The 15,000-nt window shown below is 50.5% G+C and overlaps 8 protein-coding genes across 9 annotated transcripts in view; 2 read left to right on the top strand and 6 right to left on the bottom strand.

Moving 5' to 3' along the window:
- LOC125951625 (stomatin-like protein 2, mitochondrial) overlaps positions 1–813 on the bottom strand; it is a 1,602-nt gene extending 789 nt beyond the window's left edge. The window contains exons 1-3 of the mRNA XM_049680584.1: positions 644–813; positions 454–567; positions 1–386 (exon numbers count right to left, since the gene is read on the bottom strand). The exon at positions 1–386 is cut by the window's left edge and continues 789 nt beyond it. Coding sequence (XP_049536541.1) covers positions 1–386; positions 454–567; positions 644–724 — 581 coding nt within the window. The 5' untranslated portion in view covers positions 725–813. The remainder of the gene's footprint in view (positions 387–453; positions 568–643) is intronic.
- Positions 814–1,099: 286 nt separating this feature from the next.
- LOC125951611 (pre-rRNA-processing protein TSR1 homolog) lies at positions 1,100–3,888 on the top strand. Its single transcript, XM_049680565.1, has 3 exons — positions 1,100–1,286; positions 1,358–1,628; positions 1,686–3,888. The coding sequence occupies exons 1-3, from the start codon at positions 1,181–1,183 to the stop codon at positions 3,805–3,807; spliced, it is 2,499 nt and encodes an 832-aa protein (XP_049536522.1). The 5' UTR covers positions 1,100–1,180; the 3' UTR covers positions 3,808–3,888.
- Positions 3,889–4,017: 129 nt separating this feature from the next.
- Positions 4,018–5,488, bottom strand: LOC125951639 (probable serine hydrolase). Its single transcript, XM_049680601.1, has 2 exons — positions 5,159–5,488; positions 4,018–5,087 (listed from the first exon to the last, which is right to left on the bottom strand). Exons 1-2 carry the CDS (start codon positions 5,213–5,215, stop codon positions 4,167–4,169), a joined length of 978 nt encoding a protein of 325 aa, XP_049536558.1. The 5' UTR covers positions 5,216–5,488; the 3' UTR covers positions 4,018–4,166.
- Positions 5,489–5,684: 196 nt separating this feature from the next.
- Positions 5,685–6,951, bottom strand: LOC125951638 (probable serine hydrolase). The gene is made up of 2 exons (XM_049680600.1): positions 6,777–6,951; positions 5,685–6,705 (listed from the first exon to the last, which is right to left on the bottom strand). The coding sequence occupies exons 1-2, from the start codon at positions 6,834–6,836 to the stop codon at positions 5,785–5,787; spliced, it is 981 nt and encodes a 326-aa protein (XP_049536557.1). The 5' UTR covers positions 6,837–6,951; the 3' UTR covers positions 5,685–5,784.
- A 75-nt stretch (positions 6,952–7,026) lies between these two features.
- Positions 7,027–8,440, bottom strand: LOC125951635 (probable serine hydrolase). Its single transcript, XM_049680598.1, has 2 exons — positions 8,191–8,440; positions 7,027–8,091 (listed from the first exon to the last, which is right to left on the bottom strand). The coding sequence occupies exons 1-2, from the start codon at positions 8,308–8,310 to the stop codon at positions 7,171–7,173; spliced, it is 1,041 nt and encodes a 346-aa protein (XP_049536555.1). The 5' UTR covers positions 8,311–8,440; the 3' UTR covers positions 7,027–7,170.
- A 92-nt stretch (positions 8,441–8,532) lies between these two features.
- LOC125951634 (probable serine hydrolase) lies at positions 8,533–10,127 on the bottom strand. Its single transcript, XM_049680597.1, has 2 exons — positions 9,698–10,127; positions 8,533–9,618 (listed from the first exon to the last, which is right to left on the bottom strand). Exons 1-2 carry the CDS (start codon positions 9,842–9,844, stop codon positions 8,710–8,712), a joined length of 1,056 nt encoding a protein of 351 aa, XP_049536554.1. The 5' UTR covers positions 9,845–10,127; the 3' UTR covers positions 8,533–8,709.
- A 573-nt stretch (positions 10,128–10,700) lies between these two features.
- On the top strand, positions 10,701–12,677 carry LOC125951627 (kynurenine formamidase). Of its 2 annotated transcripts, XM_049680587.1 has the most exons (3): positions 10,701–11,113; positions 11,181–11,701; positions 11,778–12,677. In XM_049680587.1, the coding sequence occupies exons 2-3, from the start codon at positions 11,341–11,343 to the stop codon at positions 12,566–12,568; spliced, it is 1,152 nt and encodes a 383-aa protein (XP_049536544.1). In that variant the 5' UTR covers positions 10,701–11,113; positions 11,181–11,340; the 3' UTR covers positions 12,569–12,677. The 2 variants fall into 2 exon arrangements, with proteins under 2 accessions (XP_049536544.1, XP_049536543.1); XM_049680586.1 differs by having other exon boundaries at positions 10,701–11,701.
- Positions 12,678–12,757: 80 nt separating this feature from the next.
- LOC125951614 (daxx-like protein) overlaps positions 12,758–15,000 on the bottom strand; it is a 2,911-nt gene continuing 668 nt past the window's right edge. The window contains exons 2-3 of the mRNA XM_049680568.1: positions 13,557–15,000; positions 12,758–13,484 (exon numbers count right to left, since the gene is read on the bottom strand). The exon at positions 13,557–15,000 is cut by the window's right edge and continues 13 nt beyond it. Of these exons, the coding sequence (XP_049536525.1) occupies positions 13,001–13,484; positions 13,557–15,000 (1,928 nt within the window). The 3' untranslated portion in view covers positions 12,758–13,000. The remainder of the gene's footprint in view (positions 13,485–13,556) is intronic.

Here is a 15,000-nt window from a genome sequence, read left to right as displayed (position 1 = left end):
CGAAGGCAGGAGATACCCCAAGCTTCACTGGCCTTGTTGATCGACTCGACGATGCTGATGTTGAGCGATTCGCGCTCCCGGAACACCTTATCAAGAGACATTTTGCCCAGCTCGGATCGCATCGTAGTTTGGGCGAGCTGTGTGATCGCGAACTCGGGATCCTCCACACCGTACGAAGCCCGGTAGGGATCAAGAATGCGCAGATAGAGCACACCGTCGATGCTGAGCGTTACGTTATCGGACGTGATGGCCGATTGCTTCGGTACATCGATAGCGATTTCCTTCAGGCTCTGCACGTACTTTACGCGATCCACGATCGGTAGCAGTACATTCAAACCTGGCTCCAGGATTCGATGGAATTTGCCCATCCGCTCGACAATCCAAGCCTAAAGGGAAGGAGCAAACGATATTAGCCTAGCTTTCAGCGATTAGTCGGTTCCCTCCCGGTCATACCTCTTGCTGTGGCACAAACATTACAACCGTGTTGATCGGTGTGGATCGGTATCGGACTTGTGTGGTTTGTAGCGGTACCTGCTGTTGCAGCATCGCGTTGGATTGCAACAATCCCTGGAAAGATTACATGAATGTATTCCGGGCTTCTGCCCACACTCTCACTCCCGTGGCCGGGCCCGATAACACTTACTCGTGGGGCGTTAAGCGCGGCAGCACCACCAGCCAGGTTTCGCAGTGGCAAGCGAGCGATTCTCGCACCGCAACGTATCATTTTCTGATTCGTACTTTTCGTTGTCCGGCTTACGGAATCCTAGGTGGAGTTTCGCAAACTTTTCCGATTTCCCTGGGCCTTTTTCTCGGACGGTGTTTGGAGTATGACAGTTGTGTGACATCCCGGGCATCGACCGAAACTAACTCCATTTTTGCCTCTTTTACGGTGCTTAAAGGGGTTTTCTAGGATATCCTTCGATGTGGTCATTAAGTATTCCATGAACGATGCGTTATCCTTTTAATTTTTTTCCAGGAAATACGTTTATTCCGAACAATTTTTATGTTAACCTTTGAACCCGATCGTATAGCCACGTTGACTCACGGGTTGACACGAAAACAACACTGACCTAACCTCAAAAATCTCTTTTGTTATTGACTGTGGAAACATGTGCCGCGAGTAGTGCCGGAATTTCTTCCGATTTTTAGTAGGAAAAACGGACTTTTCAAGGTGTAAGCGATGGGCACGGAAACTATTCATCGCCCTGGTGCGCTGAAGCAAACCAACAAGCATCACAAACATGGGAAACACGCTTCCAAGCGTGAATTGGATCGAGTCGCGAAAGGTTCGTGTTTGATCGTGCCGGGTTTTGTGTTACTTCTCTTTATAAGATTCCTTTTTACGTCTTCCCGGCAGGTAAAGTGAATCTGAAAACGCTAACACGTCGTCCGAATCGGCAGCAAACGCGAGATGAACGTCGGCAGCAGGCCAACGATATTCGCAAGAACAAGCGCCAGGAGGCGATCGCTTTGAAGCGCGCGATCGGTGGTGCCCTGACGGCACCGTTTCTTACCTGCGTTTTGCCACTGAACGATTTGATCGACCCAAACTCGGCTCTCCGGATGATCGAAGGATGTGATCCGGAGGCAACCGTTATCGGGGTGTCCGATCGTATCCGGTACATGAAGTAAGTATACCGGCAAATAGCCCTCCTTGAAGGAATACTGATTAAATCCTTTGGTAGTGTACCACGCTTTCGGCAACGCTTTTCGTTCGTTGTTCCCGAGACGGGCCGTGGCCGTGAGTTGAACGTGCTAGATGCCCTGAAAGTTTGCGACTCGGTGGTGCTCGTGTTATCGGCAGCCGCTGCAGCCGATGCAGAGGATGTGATCGACAAGACGGGTGCGAAGGTGCTGAACATGGCACTCACCCAAGGATTGCCAACACCGATCGTTTGCCTGATGGATCTTCCCTCGATCAATCCGAAGAAACGCAACCAGGTGAAGGTTAATATACAGAAAGCCATCTCGTCGATTCTTCCCGATGAAAAGCTTATGCAGCTCGATACGGAGACGGATGGATTGAATCTGCTCCGACGCATCGGTGGCCAGAAGCGTAAAGTGCTCCACAACCGGGCCAACAGACCGCATATGCTGGGAGAGAAGGTAGAATTCGTCCCCAGTACGGGTGCCCCCGATGAGGTGGTCGGAGTGTTGGGTACACTGAAAGTGACCGGCTTTCTACGCGGTGTTGCGCTCTCTGTCAATCAGTTGGTACACATTCCCGGTTTGGGTGACTTCCAGCTCGAGGCTATAGCTTCACCGGATGATCCGTATCGTTTGCGCAAACCGGACGATGGCGAAATGATGTCCGTTGAGACACGACCTCGGTTGGTGGCTGATCCGCAGCGCCAGGCAAGTCTGCAGCGTGAGAACGTACCGGATGAGATGGATGCTGAACAGACATGGCCAACGGAAGAGGAAATTGCCGCATCGCGTCAAGAGACGAAGAAAAAGCTCGTGAAGCGTGTTCCAAAGGGCATGAGCGACTATCAGGCCTCATGGATCCCGGAAATTGAGGAAGTGGACGAAGATGAGGATGATGATGATGAAGAGGACGAGGATGAGGACGGTGACGAGGATGATAATATGTCCTGCGTGTCAGAGGCTGAAAGCAAGATCGCAGCCGAAGAAGAAGGAGGCGATGAGCAAGAGTTCGATGAGGTCAGTGTTTCATCGGATGCTCCCGTATCGGCCGAACGGTACGATAAAGAGATGGATTTAGAAGAGGAACGTAGCACACTGGCCAAGATACAGGCCGCCAGGGATGATGAAGTGTTCCCAGATGAAATCGACACACCGGCCAATACGACGGCTCGGGAGAGGTTCCGCAAGTACCGTGGCCTCGAATCGTTCCGTACCTCCGCCTGGGATGTAAAGGAGAACCTACCGTTCGATTACGCTCGCGTGTACCAGTTCCAGAACTTTGATCGTACCAAGCGACGCATTCTTCGTGAAGCGCAAGAACTGGAAGGTGATGATGTGGTCATGCCCGGTTGGTATGTTCGGCTGGAGGTTAAGAACGTTCCACAGGCACTCTGGACGGCGTACACCACTGCCATGGGGACGACCGATCGTGTGATCGTGTACGGATTGTTACCTCACGAGCATCAAATGTCCGTGATGAACGTGTGTCTCAAGCGCACGCCCAACTCATCGATTCCGATCAAATCGAAAGAGCGAATGATCGTACAGTGTGGCTACCGTCGGTTCATCGTCAATCCAATCTTTAGCCAACACACAAACAGCGATAAGCACAAGTACGAACGGTACTTCCGACCTGGTGGCGCGATCGTTGCGACGTTCTTCGCGCCAATCCAGTTCCCCCCGGCACCGGTGCTTTGTTTCCGCGAGAATCCCGACACTACGCTCTCGATGGTCGCTTCCGGTAGTGTGCTTACGTGCAATCCCGATCGTGTCGTGCTGAAGCGCGTCGTACTGAGCGGTCATCCGTTCAAGATCAATCGCAAGTACGCTACGATTCGTTTCATGTTCTTCAATCCGGAGGACATTGCGTACTTTAAACCGTGCAAACTACGCACGAAGCTGGGACGCGTGGGCCACATCAAGGAGTCGCTCGGTACGCACGGTCACATGAAGTGTATCTTCGATGCGCAGCTCAAATCGCACGATACGGTGCTGCTGTATCTGTATAAGCGCGTGTTCCCCAAGTGGACTTACGAGGATTGTATCGTATCGTGCCCTTCAGCGGCGGCCAGCACCATCTCAGGTGCCGCTGCGCCCAGTGTCCCCAAAGGTGAACGATCGGTAACGTTCAATACGAGGGTGGAAATGATGCAGGAGTGAGAAAAGTGTTTTGAATTAATGTATAATCGCTTACATACAGCACGGTAGTGTGTTAATAATAAAGATTTGCTAAATTCATTCATGAACAAGTGTGAAGGACCAATGTGGTCTAATGGTAGTGTGATAACATCCGATTAGTATATATCTCGCGGATGTGGAAAGAACGACGATGATCATGTAACTAAGTTCACTTTGCACAACACATTCCTATTGACCTTGTGCTTATATTCTTTGGATAAAAAAAAAAACGGTTTCCCAAACCCAACAATTCACTTTCACCGAAGATCATAAAGTCTAGTTCGCTTCGTTAGCTAACGATTATTGCACTGCATGTACGTGTACGCGTCACGGTCGCAACGCTAGAGTTTACTCACTTGCCAATTGTCTTTCGTCCAGTATTTGGTCAAAAAGTCGCTCACAAATGGTGCAACACGTTCGGGGTTCGAAAGATGGGCATGATGTTTGCCCTCCACCGTACCCATCACGAACCGTTCATTGCACGCCACGAGCGTATCGATCGTTTCCTGGTGGTACCGAGGATCCTCGAAGATGGGTGTCTCGGTGGTTTTTAGGAATAGGAAGGGCACTTTTATCTTGCGTGCAATGTAGAGGTTGAGCTCGTGAGACCAAACCAGCCCATGGTTATGCCGTACCCGTTGATCTGATACGCGCCAGTAGTATCCCGGTCGACCGGTCACCGGTTTAAAGGCCCGGTACAGCAGATAGTGACACGCTTCACGGCTAATCGATTCCTGAAATCCGGTGTGCATGTGCTCAACGAGTCGATCGTACTGGTACGCCTTGGCAGGCTTAACCTGACGATTGGACGTGTCGAAGTCGAGGGTTTTGGGAATAGAATCAGCAAACAAGAAGAGCGACATATCGGGATCCAGGATGAAGGGTTTCACCAAATCGAACGAGATCAACATCTCCACACGCTCCGGGAAAATACCGGCAAACACGTACGCCATTACGGCACTGATCGAGTGGCACATGAGCGAAATCCGTTGCCAACCGTACAGCTGCATCACGTGTAGTAGCAACCGAAGCACGTCGAGAGCATTGTAGGCAACGCCGGCCGGTAGGTGAGCCGATCGGCCATGGCCAGGTAGATCGATCGCCAGGAAGCTGATCTCGCGGGGCAGCAGCGGTATCAAGCGATCGAATGAACCGGCATTATCGAGCCAACCGTGAAGGCATACGATCGGTCGCACATCACTAGGACCCCACCATTTGCACACAACGTCCCCGAAGGGCAGTGGTAGTCGTATCTCCCGGACCTGCGATGAGAATGTGGTTGTAACGATCACTTGATCACCAAGAGGAGGAACACCTGCGCTCGTTTAGTTACCTTGTGTAGTTCGTCGTTTTGTTGTACCATTCGTAGGTTTGCTTCTGGGGTCGCCATGCTGCTGCTGCTGCTGCTGGTGTCGATGGTGGTTTAACGATCCAGCAGCTAACGGTGCGACCAACTGGTGCGAATGAGTGATGGTGAATAAGGCTATCAAGCCATCCGCATGGGATGGGCGACGAATTTGAAGATCTTCGCTAGGAGAAGGGGTAACATTGTATTTTATCCGATCGTTTGCGGCTGAGGTGATGGGAATTTTAGCATCTCGCTTAGCGCAACCGAACGAATGATCTTCGTCTCCGTGTTAACCGGGTTGTCTGCTCATCCTCAAACTTCGTAACCCCCCCCCCCTCTCTTTATGCAGTCGTTTCGATTCTCATTCAGGTTACGAGCCGTCGATTTAATAGTGACCTTGACCAATGTTTAGGAAGTGACTATGCTATAACGTATACAACACTGTCACCGTTAGCTCAATCTTAATCGAATTTAAATTCTAATGAATTTGCTTATCTCACCTCATCCAGTAACCAACCAATGTTCGGGGCTTTATTTAAATTAGGAAAGATACAAAATATACAAAGAAGAATATCGTCAAAATGTCGCTCGGACTCTTATCCGATCGCTCTTTACAGCTTACTAGCAACATCGTCATCCTTTTGCCAATATTTACGCAAAAACTCGGTCACAATCGGGGCAACACGCTCGGGATTGGACAGATGAACATGATGTGTACCCTCGACGTGCTGCAGCTCAAAGTGCGGATTATCACGGCGCAGGATCTCGATCGCCTCATCGTAATACTGTTTCTTCTCCCAGTACGGTGAATCCGAAGCCTTCACGAACAGGAATGGCATCGTGAGGTTCTGCGCTAACCGTAGATTGATCGCCTGTGACCACAGAAACCCGAGCCCATACTTGAGACGACTGTCACGCGAGAAATAGTACTTATCCGGATATTTGGTCGATCGACGGATGTTTCGCTGCAGTAGAAACGGACAAGCCTCGCGGGTGATTGAGTTAACGGCACCGTGGTACAACCGATCGATCGCTTCTTCATAGGTATAGGCCGGTGGTTCCGTACGGTCTTGGTTGCGACGATCCGCCTTAACGAACTCGGGTGTTAGCTCGGCCATCAACGACACGATGACGGTATCCGAGAGCACCTGTGGTTTCAGTGCGTCCAGTGAAACAACGAGATCGACGCGAGTTGGAAAGACGGCCGCGTACGCGTACACCAACACCGAACCCATCGAGTGGCCCATCAGCGAAATCTTCCGCCAACCGTACTCGGCCATGATGAAGTTGAGCAGGAAGAACACGTTCATCGGCTGGTAGGACATACCGTGCGGAATCCGGGATGAGTAACCATGGCCCGGTGTGTCGAGCGCTAAGAAGCTGATGTGTTTCGGTAGCAGCGGTATCAACGTATCGAACGTTCCCGCGTTATCTTGCCAACCGTGCAGGCATACGATCGGTCGTACGTTCCTTGGACCCCACCATTTACCGGCGATCTCACCGAAAGGCACCGGTATTCGTACCTCCTGGACCTGCAAAAAAGGTGAAACCGGTTAGATCCTGACGGTGGTTTGATGGTCCTTTCGTTGGCCTGTTGGCTTACTCCATGTTCACGATCGTGTCTCTCTACGAGCTTTTCAATCGGTTGGCTATCGACATCCATTGCGTGGCTATACTGACCCTCGCTGGTAGTTATTCCCCGCCGGTGCAGTGGGAAAACAAAATCTTTATCAGCATCTTATCACCTCACACACTTTTGCAAACTCATCATCCGGCGACGCATGCAGCTGGACTTTGATAGCAAACAACGGAATTAATACGCACACAAATACACACACCGCTACGAGCATTGGCACGAACACGTGCGTGATCCTCTTTATTTCCAGTAAACCCGTTCCGTCCAGCAGTTGAAAGCAATAAATTCTAGTTCCTAAATTCCTCTTATCATTCTGGTTCCAATGTACAACCCTCCCTGTTCATTCCATTCAGATAGCCTCTCATAGACGACTTACAACCTCCGGCTCTTTACGCCAATATTTGCGCAAAAAGGCCACCAACACCGGAACGCAGTTTTCCGGTTCCGTCAGCTGAACATGATGGGTACCCTTCACATAAGCTACCTCATAGCGTGGGTTCGATTCCTTCAGTACGGCCACCGTCTCCTCGAAGCCTTCCTTTGCACCCCGGTTAATCGAATCCAGTGCCCGGATCGTGAGAAAGGGTGCTGTGATGCGCTTTGCTAGCTCCCAGTTAATACTGTCCGCCCAGCCAGGAATAACGTTGTACTTCATCCGATTGTCCCGATCGAAGTAGTACTTCCCGGGGAACTTGCGCGATGGTTTAATGTTCCGCTGTAGAAGGTACGGACAGGTTTCGCGTGTTACCGAGGCCGCCGTTCCGGCGTACAACCGATCGATCATTTCTTCGTATGCGTACGAAGGTGGTTCCGATTTTTCCCGGTTCCGGGTGTCTGCTTCGATGAGCTTCATGACCTGTTTGCTTAATCGCTCAGGAAAACGATCCCGGGGGAGGTTGAGGGGCTTGAGGGCATCAATACCGATCAGCAGATCCACCTTGTCCGGGAACAGAGCGGTGAAGATGAAACAAATGATCGCACCCATCGAGTGACCCATCAGGGAGATCTTTGTCCAGCCGTATTCCTGCATGATGTTTAGTAGCAGTGGGATACAATCCAGCTGATAGTACACCATACCATCCGGTATCCTCGAGGAGTATCCATGACCGGGCAGATCTATCGACAAGAAGCTCACTTCCTCCGGCAGCAGCGGTAGCAACCGATCGAAGGTTCCACAGTTATCGAGCCAACCGTGCAGACAAACGATTGGTCGCACATTCTGCGGACCGTACCATTTGCCAGCCACCTTGCCATATGGAACCGGGATCTCGACTTCCGTTGCCTAAAAGAAACATACATACACACACAGTAGCGCACACATCACAAACACTAGATTAGAAACGCGATTCCATAGATTGCTTACTGCTTTTAACCTACTGACCTTGTTTTGTTTGTCCTGCAGTTCGATGAATTTGATCATTGGATGTGGTTCCGGCGTGTTGTGGTTGGCCTCACCGTCGGATAGTGCCGCGGTTCTGTTACACTCCACGACCTCTGCCATCGTGATCACGGCCTGATGAAGTGCTGGCGCGTAAGTGCTATCCACTGCCCGTTGTTGGAGCGCGGGTCCCGTCTTATCGCGCGACCGTGACTCGCCGTCAGCCGCTGAAATGTGAATGGTGTGATGTGGCGACAGCTGTTCTTTACGCAACGAGCCATATAAAAATGATGGGGGGAGGAGATGACTATTCACAAATTGAAGTTCGCACGCGATCCAAACAGATTTGGTCTTTTATATTATTTATTATAGACAAACTTAACAAAAAGCCATTCAAATAATCCAATCCTTCTCCGCGGAACACACGTTTTATCTGGGTTCTGTTTTTAAAATATTGTTCTATTAAGAGGTACATCAATAAGTTAAACCGGAGCCCCTTACATCGTCACACCCAACTCAACGCTAATGTTCGTTCTCTTGTTTCCAGTGTTTCTCCAGAAACTTGCTAATGATCGGACTTATCTTCTCCGGCTCCGTCAGATGTAGATGGTGCGTACTGTCGACGAATTCGAGCTGGAACTGCGGATTGTTGCTCTGAACTGTTTCGACAAACTCGTCAAAGTACTTCCGTTCCTCGTAGTACGGCGAGTGTTTGGCTTTGATGAACAGATAGGGCAACTTCATACGCTTGGCAAACTCCAAATTGATGGGCTGGTCCCAACCGACGCCAGCACTGTGCTTGAGCCGGCTGTCCCGCGTGAAGTAATACCGGTCCGGGTGGAGTGTCGATTTGCGTGTATTACGATACAGCAGAAACGGTGCCGCTTCGCGGCTGACCGATTTGTTCGTCCCGAGATGCAACCGTTCGATTAGTTCACCGTACGGATAGGACGGTGGTTCCGACTTCTCGCGATTGCGAATGTCCGCCAGTAGGGCCTGCGGCAGGCGTTTCTCTAGTCGCCCCGGGAATTTGTGCGGATCGGAGATGTGCGGTTTGAGTGCATCGATACCGATATAGAAATCCACCTTATCGGGGAACGTCGCGGTGAAGATGAAGCTCAGGATCGAACCCATCGAGTGGCCCATCAGGGACAACTTCTTCCAGCCATACTCGCGCATCAGATAGAACAACACGAACGTGTTGTCGAGCGAGTGATACATCATACCGTCGGGAATGCGTGAGGAAAGTCCATGACCCGGGAGATCCAGCGCAAGGAAGCTAATGTGCTTCGGTAGCAGCGGTATAAGCCGATCGAAGGTGCCCGCGTTGTCCTGCCAACCGTGAATCGAAACGATGGGTCGCACATTCTTCGGTCCCCACCATTTGCCAGCGATTTCACCGTATGGCACCGGAATCCGTACTTCCTCCACCTGTGTGTGTGGGTTTTAGGTGAAAATATAGGTCAACGGGATGATGGTAAATCGGAGACACGGTAGCGAAGAACCTTACATCATGTTGACGGTCGTGCTGCTCCACGAGATCGTGTGCCTGATGATGATGCGAATGACGGTGGTGACCTCCTCCACCGACCGTGGCCGTCCGTAGCAGGGAACGTCCGCCGGAATAGGTCCATCTAAGTGCAACCGACGAGGCCATCCTTGGGTGATGTCTGTTTTCTCGTGTAACTCTCCGGGACGATCAGCACGATACCACACGATGAGATGGCGGTTTTTTAGACTTTGATCACAGCAGGCACGCACGCATCATCTTCCTCGCGTTATCTCACAACTTCCGCGTGGTCACCAACACCGCCGCAACATTATGAAACGCAGCACCATAATTTCGTGGACCACAACAATCTTGCCAGCAATTTTTTTTTATTTTTTCAGCAGCGCACTTTCATCGGGGCTTGTGAAGTTTCAGCTTGGAGGGTTAAATAAATGGATCCTGTACATCTCTTGACTGAATTCTAGTGCCATTCCTTTTTTTGCCTCGAATGCCTACTTCGATTATTACTTCGATTTTTTCTTAACTTTTTCGCAGCAAAACGGTTTGAAGCCAGCTTGAAACGCGGGAAGATAGTCTTGAATACAAACTTGCGTACAATCTTGCACGAGACGGGACCGCCAAACCGCGCGCGACTCACAAACCGTAACCACCAATCACGAGGCAGCTGATAACGGTGTGGTGTGGTTGATAATATTACGCGTACCCATTCATTTATTCTCCTTGGCGCCATTAACACGAGGTCCTTTTAAACAAGCTGCTTAGGGCATTTTAGCATACTTCCGGTTCCTCTCAACCCTCATCCGATGAATCACACGTTCAAATCAATCGTACTATCTCTCTGATAGCTCAACGAGCTTATCTCTTTTATCACCATTTTTTCTCTCTTTCAAGCTAATAAAGAACGATCCTTTTGGCTATACGTACGGGCTTATCGATGGCGTAGATAACCATCCTCGCACCGATGACTACAACAGATGACACGTGTGTTTCTACGTTTCACATGGGTAGTGGTGCCCCACGTAGCGGCCTTCTACTCGCGGCAAATGTTTTCCGGAACGATTCTGATCCACCACTCAAAACCGTTATCATTGTGTTGATAAAAAAGAAACGACGAACAACAGCTATCCGAGAAGGTGGTTGTAGGCTTCCAACTAAATTTCTCTGATTGACAATTGACTAAGATCTTGATAATAGTTATCAGCCACCTTAAGAAACCACCACCGGAGCACCGGAGTACCGGAGTACCTGGGGCAGATAACGCTGAGCTGGCCAGTCACAGGGGGCGTTTAGGAACAAAATGCCTGCTGTATCGATTAGTCCATCGCATCGAACGCGAACGGTCCCATCGGTGGTGGTGTGTCGTCCATCCAGCGGCAGTACCCAAGGACGTGTGATTGCTGTAATTGAGAAGCCGTGGTATGTAAGGTTTCATTCCCGTCGGCCGGTCTTTCTTGTACCACAAAGTAACTCGATCCTACACAAGCGAGAGACAGCAAGAGTCAAAGATTATCATCGTGCGAACGTGTGACTGACTCATCCGAGCGAGAGAGAGAGGAGCACAATCAGCCAAATACCAGACCAAAATCCAGGAGGCGCATAGGGAGGAATTGTGGAAAGGAAAATTACCATAGAATACTCTAAGCATGGCCAAACACTCTACGATTACGTTCCATCGACGAGGACCGTTGCTGATAAGGTACCGGTCATTCGTCGTCTGCACGCTGTTTGTCTCCGGCTTAGCTCTCGTCGCAGATCGTCTCCCCGTCGGTGAGGCTGAACCGCTTGATTTGAGCTTCGTCAAACAGTTCCTTCGTAATCGCGTAGCGAGCAGCAAATCAAAGGCAGCTTGTGTGGCCGACATGAAGTCAGATGCTGAAATCGTGGGACCACCGACCGCGGAAACGTTGGCAATCTGGGAGAAGGAATACTCACCCTCGGCCTGGAGTGTCCGTTTCCCAACCCCTGCCGAGGTCATTAATTATCATGTGCAATTCGTGAAGCAAGGTAGTATGCTTGATTGAATCCTTAAAATCCTTGATGATTGAACACGGCCTGTCTTTCCTCCTTTCCTCTTCCTCAGTGAGTGACGCCAATCGGGCGGCTATGACGACACGGCTCGACATCGATTATGGCAGTGGAGAGCGGGAAAAGGTGGACATTTATGGAGAAGATCTGCCCGAGGATGCACCCCTGTTCGTGTACATTCACGGTGGCTACTGGCAGATGCTGGAGAAGGAAACGTCCGGATATCCAGCGAAACCGCTGGTCGATCGGGGCATCCGTGTGATGATCATAGGCTACGAGCTGTGCCCCTCGGTAACGCTGGACGAGCTGGTGAATCAGATTCGCGTGGCCGGTGAGTTTGTGCTGAACTATGCCACGGAACATGGCGTCCGTCAGGTAGCCATGGCAGGCCATTCGGCTGGTGCACACCTCATTGCCAGTATGCTGGATCAACAGTTCAAGAGTGCCGTCGGTGGAGAGGAGTTTGCTCTACTTAAGGATGTCTATCTCATCTCGGGAGTGTACGACGTGCAGGAGCTACGCTACACCACTAGCGTCAATCGGGACAATCTGCTCGGTCTGAACGACAATAACGTGCTCCGGTTGTCACCGTTGTCGATGGGCTTCAGCCACCTGACCGGCGATGCAGCGGGGCCACGGTTTCATGTGTACGTTGCCGAGCACGATAGTGAAGTGTTCCGTGATATGGCCTCTCGTATGAATAGTCATCTTGAATCGTTTACCTTACCCTGTGATTTGAACGTTTTGCCAGGACTCGATCATTTCGATATTGTGGAAAACCTGTCCAAAACCGATCATCCGTTGACGATCGCGATTTTGAAAGGATTCGACAAGACGATCGATTAACGGAGTGGAAGTGATATAGGAGGATTAATTGCACAAATGCACCATTAAGAACGAGTCGTGTTTTAGTTTGTGATTGTTCGAAAAATATGTTTCCTTCGTTTGAATTGAATTCTGCTTTTCATTATTTACATTTATCGGACTCGGTCTTCACGATCGAGCTATATCGTTAATACGAATTGGAAAGCTTTCGTGTGGTTTTTTTATCAGTCGCAGACAAATAGTTGTCCATTGTTGTTGTTGCTGGTTGTTTTGGTGGAAAAGAATCTAGATCATTCAAAATAGTATCCGACAGAAGAGACCATAGCGGTGCGCACCGCATGCTACGGGTCTACGGAGCGTTAACGAAAGCGGTGGCGAATGAATTGGAAAATCACGAAGCTAACTTAACTAAACCTAACGGATGTTGCCAATGGCGACGGGTGGCAACGTGTGCTATGACTCGGGCAGCAGCAACTCCTCGTCGTCGGAAATCACAATATCTTCGAAGCAGTCTGGTTGCACGTTCTCCTTGGTGGTTTGTTCCTCATCGTCTTCCTCTTCATCCTCCTCCTCGTCGTCCTCGTCCTCATCATCTTCCTCTTCGTCCTCACTGTCGGTAACATCGGTGTTTACCACTTTGGTGGAATCAGCCGTCACCGCAGCCGAAATGGTTCGGTTACTTGACGTGTCCTTTTTGCTGGTACCGCTTGTGCTGTTACTAGTACTACTACTATTGCCACCATTGCCATTACTACTACTAGTGCCACTGACGCTGACGCTGCTGCTGCTGCTACTGGATGGCTGCATTTGATCGGTTTTGCTCTCCTTTACATCACCTTTGTCGGTGGCATTCGTGAGGGCTGCTTCAGGATAATCTTCTGGTAAAGGAAGATCCTCAAACACTTCTATCTCATTATTCGCTTCCGCTTTTGCAAATCTGTAAAAAGAACAGGAGGCAGTTGTAAACATACATCGCGTTGGAAAATCCGCTCTCGCTGAGCTGACTTACCTGTCGATCAGCTCGCCTACTTTGTTGTAGTATTTACGATTCTGATCCAGCTTTTCCTGCAACTTCTGGTCTGCCAGGGCAGGATCGGTAGCATCATTCGCGTAGTACGAGACCGTCTCGTAGAGATCCGTCTTGCGACGCTTCTGGAGCAGCTTGCCGACTTGCAGGAACGCATCCTGTGCCACCCGGTCCATCTGCTCCCGGCGCAGGTTGTAGCCATACTTTTGATCGCAATGCTGTAAACACTTGAGCACGTCCCGGAAATCGGGGAATGAATCGGTCCGATTGACGAACAGCTGTATGGTGCGGTTAAACTCGGTGTACGAGGTGCCCTGGAAGTAGATTGGCTTCTTCACTAGCCGATGGGCGTCCTTACTTTCGCCCGTGATATCACACAGTTTCTTGTACACGTCGAAGGCGCGCTTCTTGTACCGTTGCACCATCATGTAGGCCGAGTTAGCATCGTGATTAAAATCCACTTCCGCTTCCTCGAGCATCTGGATTCGCTTCTTCAGACAGTAAAGTGTCCGATTAAGTCGCGCAATCTGTTGATCCTTCCGAGTGTCTTTTCCTGTCGTATTGGACTGACCACTGGGAGAGTCATCCTTTCCATCAACTGTACTTCCACCGTTAGTAGTCGCTGTAGAGGTCGTCGTCGTCGTGGCCGCCGTTGGCGTAGTTACCTCAAGGATGGCTCGTGATTTACGTCGGGCATTCAGCTCTTCCACTATGCCCGATAGTTTCAGGAACACCAGATTGGGATGCGTCTGCACGTCGATCACTGTGGCGGCGACCGCCTTTTTGAAGCTTTTCGAATTAATGAAGTCTGGATGCACAATTTCGTAGTACCGTATTAGCCGCTTCTGGATGAGTAGTTCCATCTCCTTCGAAGGGTCTGCCTTACGGCAGGCATCGAGTAGCTGTTGGAATTCGGGTCCTATAGCATTTTTTTCTACTTTTGCCGCTGTCGTCGCCTGTTGCTTAACTTTCAACGGACGACCATCGATGCGCTCCAGCTCGTCGTTCGTCGTCGTTGTTGTGGTGCCGCTGCGGATGGGGCTGTGGGAGTTATCTGGAGGGTCATCTAGCACCACGACGGCAGTGGGCGCCGATGATGTTGACCGCTTTCGCGATTGGCCGTTTAGTTCCCGTTGGTATTGCTTCATTTCCTGCTCCCAATCCTCGGAGAAGGAAATTTGTCCAAAGTTTTCACTCTGACCGGCGCTGTTGTTGTTGTTATTGTTGCACATCCCATTGGGCGATCCGCGAGCGGACAAATTGGTTGCCACCGTAATAGGTTTGATCCGTTTACGGGCTGGTTCTCCGCAAACACCTTTCCCGTCGCTCGCCGTCGGAGACTGCTGCTGATGCTGAGGGCCACCATTTCCATTCGGCTGTTTGACTGCACCGACCGATTTAATAACGCTCGACTTTCTTTTTCCGT

Source organism: Anopheles darlingi, chromosome 2 (assembly GCF_943734745.1).
Source record: "Anopheles darlingi chromosome 2, idAnoDarlMG_H_01, whole genome shotgun sequence".
Lineage (NCBI taxonomy): Eukaryota > Metazoa > Arthropoda > Insecta > Diptera > Culicidae > Anopheles > Anopheles darlingi.
The sequence above is the reverse complement of the archived record's forward strand: the minus strand, read 5'-3'. Positions and strand labels throughout refer to the sequence as shown.

Bases quoted from the DNA above. Each gene is read 5' to 3' on its own strand.
- LOC125951611 (XM_049680565.1), top strand. From the start codon at position 1,181: ATGGGCACGGAAACTATTCATCGCCCTGGTGCGCTGAAGCAAACCAAC. The intron at 1,287-1,357 runs GTTCGTGTTTGA...TCTTCCCGGCAG, and splicing joins ATTGGATCGAGTCGCGAAAG to GTAAAGTGAATCTGAAAACG. The intron at 1,629-1,685 runs GTAAGTATACCG...ATCCTTTGGTAG, and splicing joins GATCGTATCCGGTACATGAA to TGTACCACGCTTTCGGCAAC.
- LOC125951639 (XM_049680601.1), bottom strand. From the start codon at position 5,215: ATGGCGACCCCAGAAGCAAACCTACGAATGGTACAACAAAACGACGAA. The intron at 5,088-5,158 runs GTAACTAAACGA...TTCTCATCGCAG, and splicing joins AAAACGACGAACTACACAAG to GTCCGGGAGATACGACTACC.
- LOC125951638 (XM_049680600.1), bottom strand. From the start codon at position 6,836: ATGGATGTCGATAGCCAACCGATTGAAAAGCTCGTAGAGAGACACGAT. The intron at 6,706-6,776 runs GTAAGCCAACAG...CCTTTTTTGCAG, and splicing joins GACACGATCGTGAACATGGA to GTCCAGGAGGTACGAATACC.
- LOC125951635 (XM_049680598.1), bottom strand. From the start codon at position 8,310: ATGGCAGAGGTCGTGGAGTGTAACAGAACCGCGGCACTATCCGACGGT. The intron at 8,092-8,190 runs GTCAGTAGGTTA...TGTTTCTTTTAG, and splicing joins TGCAGGACAAACAAAACAAG to GCAACGGAAGTCGAGATCCC.
- LOC125951634 (XM_049680597.1), bottom strand. From the start codon at position 9,844: ATGGCCTCGTCGGTTGCACTTAGATGGACCTATTCCGGCGGACGTTCC. The intron at 9,619-9,697 runs GTAAGGTTCTTC...CCACACACACAG, and splicing joins AGCACGACCGTCAACATGAT to GTGGAGGAAGTACGGATTCC.
- LOC125951627 (XM_049680587.1), top strand. From the start codon at position 11,341: ATGGCCAAACACTCTACGATTACGTTCCATCGACGAGGACCGTTGCTG. The intron at 11,702-11,777 runs GTAGTATGCTTG...CCTCTTCCTCAG, and splicing joins TGTGCAATTCGTGAAGCAAG to TGAGTGACGCCAATCGGGCG.